Source organism: Ctenopharyngodon idella, chromosome 16 (genome assembly GCF_019924925.1).
Source record: "Ctenopharyngodon idella isolate HZGC_01 chromosome 16, HZGC01, whole genome shotgun sequence".
Lineage (NCBI taxonomy): Eukaryota > Metazoa > Chordata > Actinopteri > Cypriniformes > Xenocyprididae > Ctenopharyngodon > Ctenopharyngodon idella.
In genome coordinates this window covers 32,533,748-32,548,287 of record NC_067235.1, presented here as the reverse complement: position 1 = coordinate 32,548,287, position 14,540 = coordinate 32,533,748, and the positions used below count along the sequence as shown (strand labels likewise).

The 14,540-nt window shown below is 38.2% G+C and overlaps 1 protein-coding gene across 3 annotated transcripts in view; it reads right to left on the bottom strand.

Moving 5' to 3' along the window:
- LOC127497138 (leukocyte elastase inhibitor-like) overlaps nt 1-9,418 on the bottom strand; it is a 173,760-nt gene extending 164,342 nt beyond the window's left edge. For 2 of the 3 annotated variants that reach the window (XM_051865349.1, XM_051865348.1), the window contains exons 1-4: nt 9,349-9,418; nt 9,013-9,189; nt 8,344-8,499; nt 8,026-8,181 (exon numbers count right to left, since the gene is read on the bottom strand). In XM_051865349.1, the coding sequence (XP_051721309.1) occupies nt 8,026-8,181; nt 8,344-8,499; nt 9,013-9,180 (480 nt within the window). In that variant the 5' untranslated portion in view covers nt 9,181-9,189; nt 9,349-9,418. Of the gene's footprint in view, nt 1-6,299; nt 6,773-7,176; nt 7,345-7,450; nt 7,594-7,821; nt 7,940-8,025; nt 8,182-8,343; nt 8,500-9,012; nt 9,190-9,348 lie in introns of those variants that run through there. The other variant, XM_051865350.1, reaches the window with a different exon arrangement.
- Nucleotides 9,419-14,540: the final 5,122 nt, after the last annotated feature.

Genomic DNA, 14,540 nt, shown 5'->3' with positions numbered 1-14,540 from the left:
TGCTCTTAGGGCATGAAAAACAAGATTTGAAAGGATTTTTTTTTTAGATGTCTACCGGAGTATGTTGATTTACCCTTATTAGCTGATAATTCTGATTATGTTCAAGATAGACACATTTCTACCTTAGCTCTCTTCTGAGAAAACCTAGCAATCAGGTGTTTTCAATCTCATCTTAAATGAGCGGTGTTGGGGGTAACGCATTACAAGTAACATGCATAATATAATCAGATTACTTTTTGATGTAAGGAGTAAAGTAACGCATTATAAGTAACATGCATAATGTAATCAGATTACTTTTTGATGTAAGGAGTAAAGTAACGCATTACAAGTAACATGCATAATGTAATCAGATTACTTTTTGATGTAAGGAGTAAAGTAACGCATTACAAGTAACATGCATAATGTAATCAGATTACTTTTTGATGTAAGGAGTAAAGTAACGCAATACAAGTAACATGCATAATGTAATCAGATTACTTTTTGATGTAAGGAGTAAAGTAACGCATTACAAGTAACATGCATAATGTAATCAGATTACTTTTTGATGTAAGGAGTAAAGTAACACATTACAAGTAACATGCATAATGTAATCAGATTACTTTTTGATGTAAGGAGTAAAGTAACACATTACAAGTAACATGCATAATGTAATCAGATTACTTTTTGATGTAAGAAGTAAAGTAACACATTACAAGTAACATGCATAATGTAATCAGATTACTTTTTGATGTAAGGAGTAAAGTAACGCAATACAAGTAACATGCATAATGTAATCAGATTACTTTTTGATGTAAGAAGTAAAGTAACACATTACAAGTAACATGTGTAATGTAATCAGATTACTTTTTCGGTGTTACAAGTAATGCTTTACAAGTAACGAGCATTACATAATCAGATTACTTTTTTGATGTAACAAGTAATGTACATTAGCCTACTTGTAATAACTTGAAACAAACATTACGTATGTAATCACATTACTTTTTTTTAATGCTGATGCAAATTACATTCTAATAACACAAATACATTTATTTACAGGCAAAAAGTTGATAATCTGTCTCTATCCATTAAAATAAACCTACCATAAAAATTATAGACTCCTCGTTAAGTTGTAAGTGGGCAAACTTACAAAATCAGCATGGGATCAAATAATTATTTTCCCCACTGTATGCCATCAAAACCCATGCAAGAAAATGCATTTTGAATATGCATAAAAGGGATATACTGTATATTTATGTGTTTTTGCACAAGATGATATGGAGTAGATCTACTAGTGTTTAATGCTCTGTTGGGATGTAAAAGGGTTTTCGTTGTCTGAGTTCTGTGGGTTACCATTGTGCTGAAAAGTAGAATCTGTGGTGGTTAGTTTGAGGATGAGCTGAGAAACATTGTCGCTATGCTGCGTATTGCTTTATTTAAAGGCAGTAACTGTGTTGATGCAGTGATAAACTCTTTGCTAATTATGTTAACACAGGCATGTGTGCTGTTATTAGCTATATGAACTGCACAAGTTTACACATTAAGTGTTTATTGTAATTATTATTAGTGCAATTTTATATTTAAGACACATTCTTTTTTAGTGGACTCAAATGCAATAACTTCACAGTACTAACACTGTACAAATATTAGTTTTTAAACTTAATGATTTAAGGCAGTCAGTTTCCCCAAATGAAATGAGTTAACTTCCATGGTATTATTAAGGAAACATTCCATTAAGAAAATGACAGTAGGAGAGCTATACATTAACACAACCACTGCTGCCAGTATTTTGTTATTTTACAACACAAATTTTAACGGTGAAGGGAACTTACAGTTTACCAATTAGCAGTTTTTTTCTGTAGCATTTTACAGTCTTTTACAGTCAAAATTAAAATGTTTTTTTTTTTTTTTTTTTTTTTTTTTTTTTACAGTATTATGAATATATTATACATTTATTTTATTTTAAATTATATTTTAAATTTTAATTTTTCTCATTTCAAACTGTTTTTTAAACACACATACTGCTGCATAACAATCTGATAGCAAAACAATTTAAAAGCAGTAATCTATATAGAATATTCTGTGAATTAATTTTTAAATTCTGCCAGCAGTTACTGTGTGTGACAAGTTCAATTTCCACTGTTTCAGCACCAGTAAATAATACCTCCATCAGTCAGATATAACAGTACATTTGAATCAATCATACTCGACTTACCATCTTGTTGTGACACTGCTGTATAACTCACACACTGAGAAGATCCATTGGGGCATGTTTTTACCATTGGATTTGCACAAGTATCGTCCAGACTCGTGCACTCATAACAGCTGAGCGAGTGTCCTTTAGGAACAAAACAGACACAGTGAGACATCAATGATTTGTACTTTTGTACTTAAAAACATGACAAACACTATTTGTCTTTGTACCTGCAGTGAAAAGAATGAACAGAAAAAAAACTGAGATTTGCAGATCCATCTTTGATCAGGAGGTGAATGAAATAACGTTTCTGTTTCAGTGTCCAATTTATAGCTTACCTGAAGGGGAGGGTCTTCATGAGAAAATGAAAGTTTCTTGAATTTCTTGAAACATTTCTTGAAACAGAAACTTCAGCTTGCCAGTTAATGATAAACGAAGTATGAATAAGGAAATTACAAACTTCCAACCTTCAAAAACACTGTTGACAGCTCCCTCCGTTGACAGCTGCTATGCAACTACCAATTTGACGCTTCAAAAAATTTATAAATAGATCGTAAAACTAATCCATATGAATTGTGCGGTTTAGTCCAAATTTTCTGAAGAGAAACAATCACTCTATATTCATTCTCGTGTTACGCAGCACTTTTGAGCCTCCTCTAGAATGTTATTTGTTGCTATGTTTATGTTCAAGCTTGTTTAGTTCATGTTTTGAAGCTCATGTTTACTTTGTACTTTGTTCATGTTTGGATGCAAATAAACTGCACTTGGATTCGTCAAGCTCGCCTTTAGTGGACATATATAAACCCTATATGTAAGTGTGTTTGTATGCCTACATCTACCAGGCCTGCATCTTTTGAGTCTGCAGCCAGCAAAATACTTGTAAGATCATGCAACATCCTGAAATATTGAAATCAGTGTTCATGATTTCAAAGAAAATAAATCCGTATTTAGGTAAGTTTTAATCATTTAACAATCAACCCTACAGTATTGACATGCAAATAGAATGAAAAATAATCTTGGCCTGACTTCTGAAGAACTCCTCAAGTCACCATGCTATGTGGGCTGTAAGATTTACACTGTAAATATGTACACAAATAAATCTATTTCATCAAGTCCTCTGTTTCATCATTGACCTATATTAAGTTCCTGTTCAGGCTGGTTTTGGTGGTTGGTACTGATTTGATGCAAAGTCATGCTATTCACCAGTTTTAAGCTAATGTGTTCTTCAAGTAATGATCTTAATTTAAAACTTCAACTAATAAACAGTTTGTTATTTAAAAGGGTAGTTGATCCAAAAATGATGTTTTTGCAAACCTGTATGACTCTTTTTTTCTGATAGATATCAACATCTGTTCAAAAGGAAATAATTTTACCAAGCTTTTGTTGTTGTTATCCTGTAAGTTGTTTACATATTTTTTTCTGGTGTATAAAATACATTGATATAATTTCTATAAGGCAATATACATTTAATACCTCTTACAGATTTACAAGTTACAGGTCCTTTTTTTAAATAGCTACAATTCTTTTCATAGCAGAGCAGACTCGTGATAAATTCAGTTGTTTATTATGGATTGTAATTACTGTTAAAGGATTAGTTCACTTTGAAATGAAAATCACCCCAAGCTTTACTCACTCTCAAGCCATCCTAGGTGTATATGACTTTATTCTTTCTGATGAAGACAATCTGAGAAATATGAATAAATATCCTGACTTCATAATGGCACTAATAGGGTTTAATGAGTATAAGCTGAAGAAAGTGCTTCCATCCACATCCATCCATCATAAATGTGTGTTCCACACAGCTCTGGAGGGTTAATAAAGGCCTTCTGAAGCGAAGCGATGCATTTGTGTAAAAAAAAAAATCCATATTTAACAAGTTATGAAGTCAAATATTTAGCTTCCGCCAGACCGCCTTCGAAGAAAGTGTAAACTGGCATCACATCAGTTACACTTTTTCCGTAAGTTGAACAGGGAAGGCATAGGACGTAGTGTAAGCTTTGTGAACTGCAAGTATTTTACACTATCTTCGTACGTTGAATACAAAAGGCGGTAATGTAATTATGTATGTAGAGTACATCGTAGGCAGTGTTTCAGCATAAGGCTGCAACAAGACAAATTTGAAAAAAAGAAGGGGTATAAATACTTTTGCAAGAAACTCCAATATTCAGACTAACCTTTGTTTTCTTTCTTTTCACTTTGTATGTTTTATTGGACTGATTACCTGCGCTCTGATCTACTGCTTGTTTTATAGACTGTGACTTTGGATTGTGCTCTCAATAAACTGCATTTGGATCCTCAATCGCTGTGTTCAGTGATGTCCGTAATGCATACCTTCTGATACCCAAAGATGATAAATCTGTCAGTGCAGCTCAAGGCCACAAGATGGCGCTGTAGGTGCATACAGTCTTTTCCATGCAACATGAACTTTTTCTTATTGTGTTGATGTGTTCCACATTTTTGTTTGTTTGCAGCTTGCATCAGTAACTCCCACAATACTTTTCAATTGTTTTGCCACTACAAAAAGTATTTGCATAAGGTGACCAATTTAATATCGCTATTGATATATTATATAAATAGAGGGTAAAAAGGCCCCTTTTAGTTGCTTTTATTTATATATATGCAATTTATATGTAAACATATAGCACCTATTTGAAAATGTGTTGAGACGCTTTCGGAGATGTGAGCTCCAGGCCGTCAGTGGCTGTTCAGCACTCATGTACCCGTAGAGAACAGCTTCATCTCGACCAGTCCTTCGGGAATTTGCCGCTGGCTCTTATGTAGATAGTGTTTAAACATGAGGTATAATTCGTTTTAAGGATATCAAACAGGCAATCTTTGGTCTTATTAATCTATTACTTGTTCTGGAGCTAATAGATTTGGCTTAAGGGCCATATTAAGTTTCATAACTTTATTTACATTGAAATTAAATCCGGTACTAACTAGAGCGCTGCTTTTGTATGTTTGACTGAACTGTTTGCTTCCTATTTTACTTCTTATACTGTTATAATGGCTACTGTTGTTAATTTAAATATTATTGTTCAATTAATAATATTTTATATAAATAACATGCCATCTTTTTTGGTATTGAGAAAGAGTCCGTTAGTGATATCGACCTCAGTGAAAGTTACATTAATACTCCATTAGATGGCAGCAAAGACTGTCTTTATGAGTGAGTCAGTCAGTTGCAAAGACTTTTATATTGAAATGGACTGAAACAAGGAAACAAGGACGTTGTTTTTACTTTAAACAACAACTTAAGAGACGCAACTGATAACTGCATTGACTAGCGCTGTCATGGGAAATCCTCTTAAATGGTAAAAGGGCAAAGATATCGTTTTCCTCAGCGGACATTCAAACTGATTTTGTGGTTATGAATATAAGATTGACCTAAAGAACATCAGCTAGATGCAGGTAATACACCCGCTCTGTCATAATACTCTACATATTACAATGAGTTTCAATGAAACGACTCAGCGTTCCTTCGTTGCTAGTTTTAAAGTGATATTTTAGAATAAGTAATGGAGGCTTGGGCTCAACTGTTAAATTTGAGATTTGAATACATGGCAGAAGGAAGTAGTTCCTCACAAAAGAGGGTTTTTAAAGACAATCCGTTGTTGTTTCTTATTTATTTACACACTTGTACCGTCGAACTGTTGTATAAATGCAATATCACACTCGTAGCCAATGGCTACGAGTGTGATATTACCAATGGCTGAATCACAGCCGTGCTGATATAAAGCCCACGGCTACGAGTGTGATATTGCTTGTTGAGGCCCCTCTAGCTGAATTTAAATTTGATTTTTTACCACTTCCTTCCATACAATTAAGGTTGCTTTATCAATATATATGATATATCAATATATATGATATATACACTGTTATTCCAGTTAAGCTGTCACTGTAACCTATTTTGTAAGTTACTTGAGAATACACAGGTTTCTCATAAATGACAACTTGCTTTTTACCTTCTTACTAAATATAATTGTGAGCATACACACAACATTTAACATTATATGCAATTATTATACCTATTTTAAAATGGCAAGTAAATAAGTAAATGTGTAAACAATTAGCTCACATGATTTCTAGAATCAATACTGTGAAAGAAAATGCATACAGAAAATTTCACTCAATTATTTACTAACGATTTTATTTATCAGAGGAACACAGTCATCTAGAATGATCACTTCATCATCACATTCTTCAAGGAGAACAGAAGCGTCCATAGAACAGAATGGCATTGGAGGGATTATGCCGGATGAAGAAAAGGAACGGGTGGTCTGCGTTGAACATCTGTGCAAATGAACGTACTGCAACAACAGCACCGGTGGCTGCAGCCGCTTCGGTTCCTTCCTCGTTTACTTCAACAAAGGCTTTATGAATCACCTTCGACAGCACCAGGTCGTTGTTGGAGGACATGCCTGAAAGATTCACCTTCTGCGTGTCAAAAACATCCTCCATTCCCATGCTGATCAGAAGACTCTTCATGTCATATTTTTCCTCCATCTTGAATCTGGGCAGAGATACTTGAACTTCTTGTTGACGCATGTTGCTGGGTTTGGTCCACTCCATGAGCTTCTCGTAGGTCAGTGCCTTTTCAAGCTGGATAAGACAGTCATGTTAATGTATGTTTTACATAAAAATTGAATTTTTTTTTTTTTTTTTTAAACCTTATAAAACTAACATGAATACAAAGAACTTATGTATTTGCCATTAACCAGTAATGAAACAACACACCATTTACAAGCTTAAAAATAAAGGGTTCTTTATTGGCATTGATGGTTCCATTAAGAACCTTTAACATCCATGGAACCTTTCCATTGCACAAGAGGTTCTTTATAGTGGGAAAAGGTTCTTCAGATTAATATTCACAGAATATTATTTACACTAAGAAAAAGATAGTTCTTTAAAGAACCCAAAATTGCTTTTCTATTGCATCGCTGTAAAAACTTCTTCTTGGAGCCCGTTTTTAAGAGTGTTCACAAGCAGAATCTGTGCTGTCTCACCTTCTGAAGGCCAGTGATGTTATCTTCCATCTCATTAGGAAGGATGATCAACATACTGAGATTCTTCCCAACATACGGCAGCTCCAGAACCTGACTGTTCATCTCTGGGATGAAGGCCAGAGGAAACTGCGCCTTTTGATGCATCATCTTCACTGGTTTAGTTTGATTCTGCCAAACATTAATGGAAACACATTATAACCTCTCATATTTCATGACTGTTACTGAACAAACAATTTTAAATAGTGTAGAAAAAACAAGAGCATGAAATGTGAACCTGGTTCATCTTAAACTGCCCATCTCTAGTGGCGTCTTTTGGGAATTTCTTCTCCCAGTTCCCCTTGAAGTAGATGGCGTTAACCAAGACCAGTCTCGTCATCGCATCAACAGCTCCCTGTGGCAGCAAGTCCTTGATCTTCTCTAAAATACAAAAGGACATTGTTCACTTTGAGCAGTGATTTGAATTGATTGGTTTGATATTTTTACTATGTAGCTCGACTCAAGAACCCAAGAAGCCAAACATGGCCCTTGAAAAGACATTTTATTGCTGAAACAAATGTGCTGCAAAAAAAAAAAATGACATTAACTTTTATTTGTAAGAATGTAGAGTAAGTTTAAAATTCAGAATAAGCTCATGCTGGATTTCACCTTGTGTTTTTTTCTCCACCCATTTATTGATGTTGACACGAGCAGCCTCTGATTTGGTCTTGAAGTCCACCGCCTCCAGTCCGGCTTCATAGTATCTTTTTGCATCATTGAGGAATTTCTGTAATACATCAAATCGATTGAGGTACAAATGATATTAGAGCTGAGAACATTTCCAGAACCTCCAGTGAATAAACTGAGTCTTACCTCAACAAACTGGTAGGACTGCTCTCCATAGAGGCGGTTGGCAACACTCAACACATACGGGACTCCTGGTTTGTTCAGCTCACTCATAAACTTGTTGAAGCTCAAATGAATTTGGTCCTCAGTTTTTGGTCCAGGTACCGGCTGAGCAGGACATTTCTGTGTGCATCAACAATATCAATCAGCTGCATTAAAAATAGCAAGATCAACCGCAAGCAAGAAAAACCCAAAGGATACATGTATCTCTACAGCAAATACAGCAATTATTGCAATCGTAAAGTCATGAGTTTATAGTGTTTGATGAAAATGCTTATTCTGAACCTTGAGTTCGGCAGGTATCTCAAACTTCTGGGTTTGTTGCATCATTGATGGATCATGTTGACCCTTGACGCCACATGTTATCTGGGGCTTCTGGGTGTGTTGTTGAGGTGCTGGAGTCGCAGCGTTGGGTTTGGGAGGATTGTTAAAGCCCAGGACCTACACAGCATAATTGTGGTAGAAAGATTAAAGATAACCTCACTATTCTGATAACTTCAACATCTATTGTGAATGCACTGCTGAGCCATATACATTGGTATTTTGTTATTTATTAAATTCAAATGACACAGATTAAGCATTAAGTCAGACCTGAAACCATACCAATCCAAACAGCCCAACCCATAATGACCATATTTTTTAGTGCCTTGCCCTTTAGTGAAACTGCAACATGAGACCATGCTGGTCTTGTCTCTACAGGCACAAAACTCATTATCACAGGAAAAATCACACATCAGTCACATCTCAGAACAGGGTTGTGGCAGCATTCTAAATGGAATTGAGAATCCTGGTGTGAATTCCATTTGAATGAATGCAGAATTCCAACACAACAAATGAGATTTTTAATCAGTGTTTGATTCATTCCATGTAAAGAAATCTGTCCTGTTGATTAAAGGAAAAACAACTGGCTGTAAAAAAACAAAACAAAAAAAAAGTGCATAAGTGTGAGATCACCTTAATCATCTGAGCTGCTGTGTTTCCTCTTGCACCGAGCGACACCATGGCCAGAGCCGAGGAGATGCTGACAGGAGAGTAGAACACATTTCCTGATGCGTTTCCTCCACTGATCTTCTTGAACAGGTTGAGGGAGAACTGAGTGTTTGCTGCTGACAAAGCCTCCATTTTCACAAGCTAGAAAGAAATAGCAGTAGTTTGAATAACAACAACAATTTTAATGTGGACACGTCTTCTTCATCATGACACACAATCTAGTTCTATTAGATCTACATTTTGTTAGTATGTGGGTTACCATTTAAACTGCATACATAAAAGTACCTCTAAAAGCATTACCTAGAGTAAACGGCAGAAATGATTAAGTTTCCCAGCGTGTCTGAGGTGAATGAATCTCTGGTTATGGGTGTCATTCTAATAAATGCTGCCTCACCCTAAAACGCCCAGGCTTTAATCCAAATCCAGCCCTCCAGTAAGATTGAAACAGTTTCTGTTTATTATATTTATAGAACACTGACAAATTCAGTGACATGGCATAATTTACACTTCAGTACAGTCTTTAAAATATTGCCTGTAGCTCATTCTTACTGTTATAGTCAATGCTGTAACTCTTTTACCCTTCATAGAACATACAGTACAGATCAGTTCATTTTATCTGACTGGCTCCATTGTCATTGCATAGTTATAAAAAACAATAATTTCACACTTTTTGTATAATCTGACTTGATTAGAAATGATGCATAATTAAATAATCTGTACACAAGTGATATTTACCTTGACAACAATTAGGAGCTTCTCATTGACAATTGTTTGGTAAACAACCAACCAACCAAACAAACAAACAAACAAAAAAAAAACATTATTAGGGGAAAAATGTTAGTGGAAATGACACCAAAACTACAGATTAATGGCATTTGAAAATTGGTAAAAAATAAATGATGAAGGTATGTTTTCAGTAGAGTTTTAATCTGACAATAATTAAGTTGAAATCTGTTGTTATGATTATATATTTAAACGGGATCAGTAGCACATATGGTTCCCTTTCAGTCAGTCATGTTTGATGTTACGTCAGAACTGAACTAACGAATTGGGATTTCACCTGAGAGCCCTATCACCTTCGAGTGTAAACTAAACAAGGCATTGCATATTGGCGTGCGATATTTGCATCTTGAGCTCCGCCTCTCAGCTCGGGTATAAATGCGGAAGCAGGTGCAACGCTCATTCATCTTTTCGCTTCGAAGCTCGTCCTTCACTGTCAGTGTATTCAATGAGTGTCTGCGAGTGCTCTTCAGGAAGAGGCCTCTATATCAAGTATTGGACACCTGGCCTCATCCTCATCCCCCTCTCCTATCGCCAGTGGGCAGAATTTTCCGGTTCAAGGACCCTTGCACCCACTGCCCAACTGTGGAGCCAGTAAGATAAGTGTTGCACCGCACACTCAGACTGCACTTCGGGATGCTATGCCTTCATAGTCAGTTCTCTGCGGCCCACTTCGCTGCCCCACTGTGGGTACGGAAAGATGCAATAGAGATGGTCCCTCCAGCTGATATGAAGTCAGGGTTGAATGCATCCATCCACGAGATTACTTTGCAGTGATCGACCTGAAGGATGCGTACTTTCACGTTTCGATTCCCCCTCAACACAGACCTCTCCTGCATTTTGCGTTCCTCCCCTTCGGACTGTCCCTGTCAGCTCGCTTCTTCACGAAGGTTGCGGAGGCTGCCCTTGTTTCCATGAGAGAACACGCCATTCACATTCTCAACTACCTCAATGACTGGCTCATTCTGGCCTAGTCATGAATGCAGTTGTGCGAACACAGGCACATGGTGCTCAGACACCTCAGCCAGCTGGGGCTTCGGGTCAACTGGGAAAAAAGCAAACTCTCCCCCGTGCCGAGGATCTCTTTTCTCGGTATGGAGTTGGACTTGGTCAACCTAACAGCACGCCTCACAGAAGAACGTGTTTGCTCGGTGCTGAGCTGCTTACTACACAGACGCTGTGCAAAGTCTGGGAGGACGAGGAGCAGGTCTTGCTAGTTGCGCCTTACTAGCCCAACTGGACCTGGTTGCTCCTCACAACAGCCCCTCCCTGGCGCATTCCTCTGAGGAAGGGCCTGCTTTCTCAGAGAAAGGGCACCCTCTGGCACCTCCATGTGTGGGACGCGGAGATCCTTGGTGATCTACCCCAGGCAGTGGTAGACACCATCACTTCAGCGAGAGCACCCTCTACGAGGTATGCTTACGCCCTGAAGTAGGAACCTGTTTGTTGCTACCTAACCTGTTTGTTGTTGGTGCTCTTCTCACCGGTAAGATCCCCAGAGATGCCCAATCAGAGCTGTTCTTTCATTCCTCCAGGAAGGGATGGAGTGAAGGTGTAACCCTAAAAGTGTGTGTTGCTGCGATAGCCACACATCACGATCTTGTAGATGGCAAGTCTCTGGGAAAGCACGACCTGGTCATCAGGGTCCTGAGGGGTGCGAGGAGACTAAATCCTGCTTGTTCTCACCCCGTACCCTCTTGGGACCTCTTTTTGGTGGTTCCTTTATCCCGTCTGCACTTTGCACCTGTACGTGGACCAAACGCAGAGCTTCAAGACCTCAGAGCGACTCTTTGTCTCTTATGGAGGCCATAAGCAGAGGTTGGCCCACTGGATAGTGGATGCCATCGCTTTGGTGTACCAGACCCAAGGCGTGCCGTGCCCATTCAGGTTGAGATCTCACTCTCGCACGGCGTCTCACTGACAGATATTTGTAAAGCTGCGGGCTTGGCGACACCCAACACGTTTGCTAGATTTTATATCCTTTGTGTAGAGCCAGTGTCCTCCCGTGTATTCGCAGTGAATGCTGGGGACCCACTCGTTGTCTCGCTTGCTGCATTATTCCCCTCTACGGACCGGATACGTGCTCTTATTTCTGCACCCCAGTTGAGTTCCCCGGATGGCGAACCCTGTTGAGTTCCTTCACCACCCTCGGCAGTCAGACGTGGCGGAGTATCCGACGCCAGGCCTAACACTCGTAAGTAGGCCCATTGGTTGACCCCTGTGCTAGGCTTGGTGCCCATATGTTGTGATCCCTATGGTGGTCCCATATGTATATTCTTCCATGGTACGGTTTCCCTGTCGGCGAGCCTGTGTCTTTCCCTTGGCAGAGTCCGCTCTGCTGTCCCTGCTGCTGTTGACTGACTAACTAGGCCGGAACCACCTCAGAGACCTTTCATATGTTGCACTGCCCTAAATGGCCAGTCCATATGTGTAATCTCAGAAGAAAGTCATTTCTGTCGTGACAACTCTCGTGTTTGGCATGGTAATGGATATGACAATGTAGATCAGTTTGGTCTTGGTGGAATAAATCTGCTACGCTGCTGCTGCTGCTGTTGATTATTTCTGCTGCTGCTGCAGAGCAAGTATGGGACTTGCTACTGCCAATACATACACGACACACTGCTGTGAGCAAGTAAGACATGCTGCTGCTGTACAATATAGCGTACATGATTTACCCGTAGCAGATCTATACAGGTGGAGCTGGGGAAGGTGGAGGGTTTCTGAAGCACGCTGCACTGCTAAGGCAGATGCTACTCATGTATTTAAAGATTGAGCATGCAAGCTCATTGGCTACTAATACAGCAGAAACCAATCATCTGTGTCCTATAGATAATGATGTGATTACGAGCAGGTTGAGTTAAAGGACCTATTAGCCTGTCCATTAGAGTTTCATGCCAGAACTTTGTATATGCACCTAGGATGTCTTGAGGGTGAGTAAAGGTTGGGGTAATTTTCATTTGAAAGTGAACTAATCCTTTAAGGCATAGGTCTTCAACCCTGCTCCTGGAGGCCCACTGTCTTGCAGAGTTTCGCTCCAACCCTAGTCAAACACACCTGAACCAGATAATCAAACTCTTCAGGATTGTTTGAAAATCACAAGCTGAAGCAGGTTGGATATAAACTTTGCAGGGCAGTGGGCCTCCAGGAGCAGGGTTGAAGACCTCTGCTTTAAGGAGTTTGTTTTAACATCTGTGTATTTTGCTCTCTTCGAGGCGAGCTTCCATTTTGATGATTCCCGCTGAAGGATCCACTCTTTGCTTCCGTTTTTTTCACTGGACATCAAGTGCACTCTTAAAAATAAAGGTTCCAAAAGTGTTTTTTCACAGCGATGTTATAAAATATAACTATTTTTGTTTCCCTAAAGAAACTTTCAAAGAACAGTTCTTAAAAGAAACTTGTTTTTCTTAATGTGAAGAACATTTTTTAAATGTAAAGAACCCCTTTTCACTATAAAAAACCTTTTGACCAATGGAAAGTTCATGGATGTTAAAGGTTCTTCATGGAGCCACTGATGCCAATAAAGAACCTTTACTTTGACAACCCTAGACAACAGACCTGTGACCCCATTTTCTGCCATGAATCACAATAAATTCACATGTATGGATTAAAACATTGTTTTATTCGCAAATATTAATTTCTCCAGTTAAAAAGGCTTTCCCAATATTTAAACAGAATTTTAGTCATAAATAAGAATCTTGTTTTGAAGTTACTTACTTGTTTAAATAAAGGTGAAATAAATTAAATCAAATACACAGTTGAATCATCTTGGGTGTTGCTATATCTAAGGTCACATTTAGGTGTGAAAACATTGCTTGATAGGATTTGTGCCAAAAGCTTTGATTTGAAGCCAAAAAAGAGTTCAAATTTTGGCTTCACAAAACCTTCTTTGAAAGGGTTTCAAGATTTCCTTTAGTCATTCTGCTCTCCTTAGCTCTTTTGCAAGACCATAACTGATTGGAAAGTTTTAGCGGATGACATAACTATCATCATTCAGAGATGATGATCGGGGTTAGGTTCACACGTGCAACGAATGATGTCAAGGCTGTCAAATGTAATTCTTCTGATATATGTGGAGCTTTAATCATCTTGTTGGTGCCTATAAGTCATGCTCAATCCTGTCAGTAAAAAGTTTAAAATTACACAATGTGTACACTTATATGTACTTGGGTTTGTAGGGCCCCACCTGTAAACTGGCAATGGCATTAGTTTGCTCACACCCCAGTCTGAGGACATACAGAATGACTACATTGTATGTTAGAGGTTTCTTCACAACTGTATGCAATAAACCCATCTAAAACATAACTTGAACTGCCAAATGGTGACAGAACTGTCATGTTTGAGTAAACAGTTCATTTAAAGTAGTTAAGCTGGTTTTTTGTAACAATTTGCAAATAAAAGTTTGCATACAGATTATTTGATTATTGGATGTTCACAGTTGCCTGGGCTGTTGTTGTGATTGGTTGATCTGGTTGCGACAGGAGGAGGATTTGGTTCCCAGGCATGAATAGCCATGCCAGAGCCCTCTGAATAATGGAAACCTGTGAAACTCAATGCAGCACATCAAGAGTGCACGTTCTCAGAGAGATCTGCCAGTTCTGAATGTGATGTGAGTCTCTCTCCGAAATACAGGGTTTTAACTCATGCTGCTTAAGAGTTACAACTGCGATGGTTTCAAGCCTTAAAGAATCTGGTTTGCTTTTAAAGAAAATGTT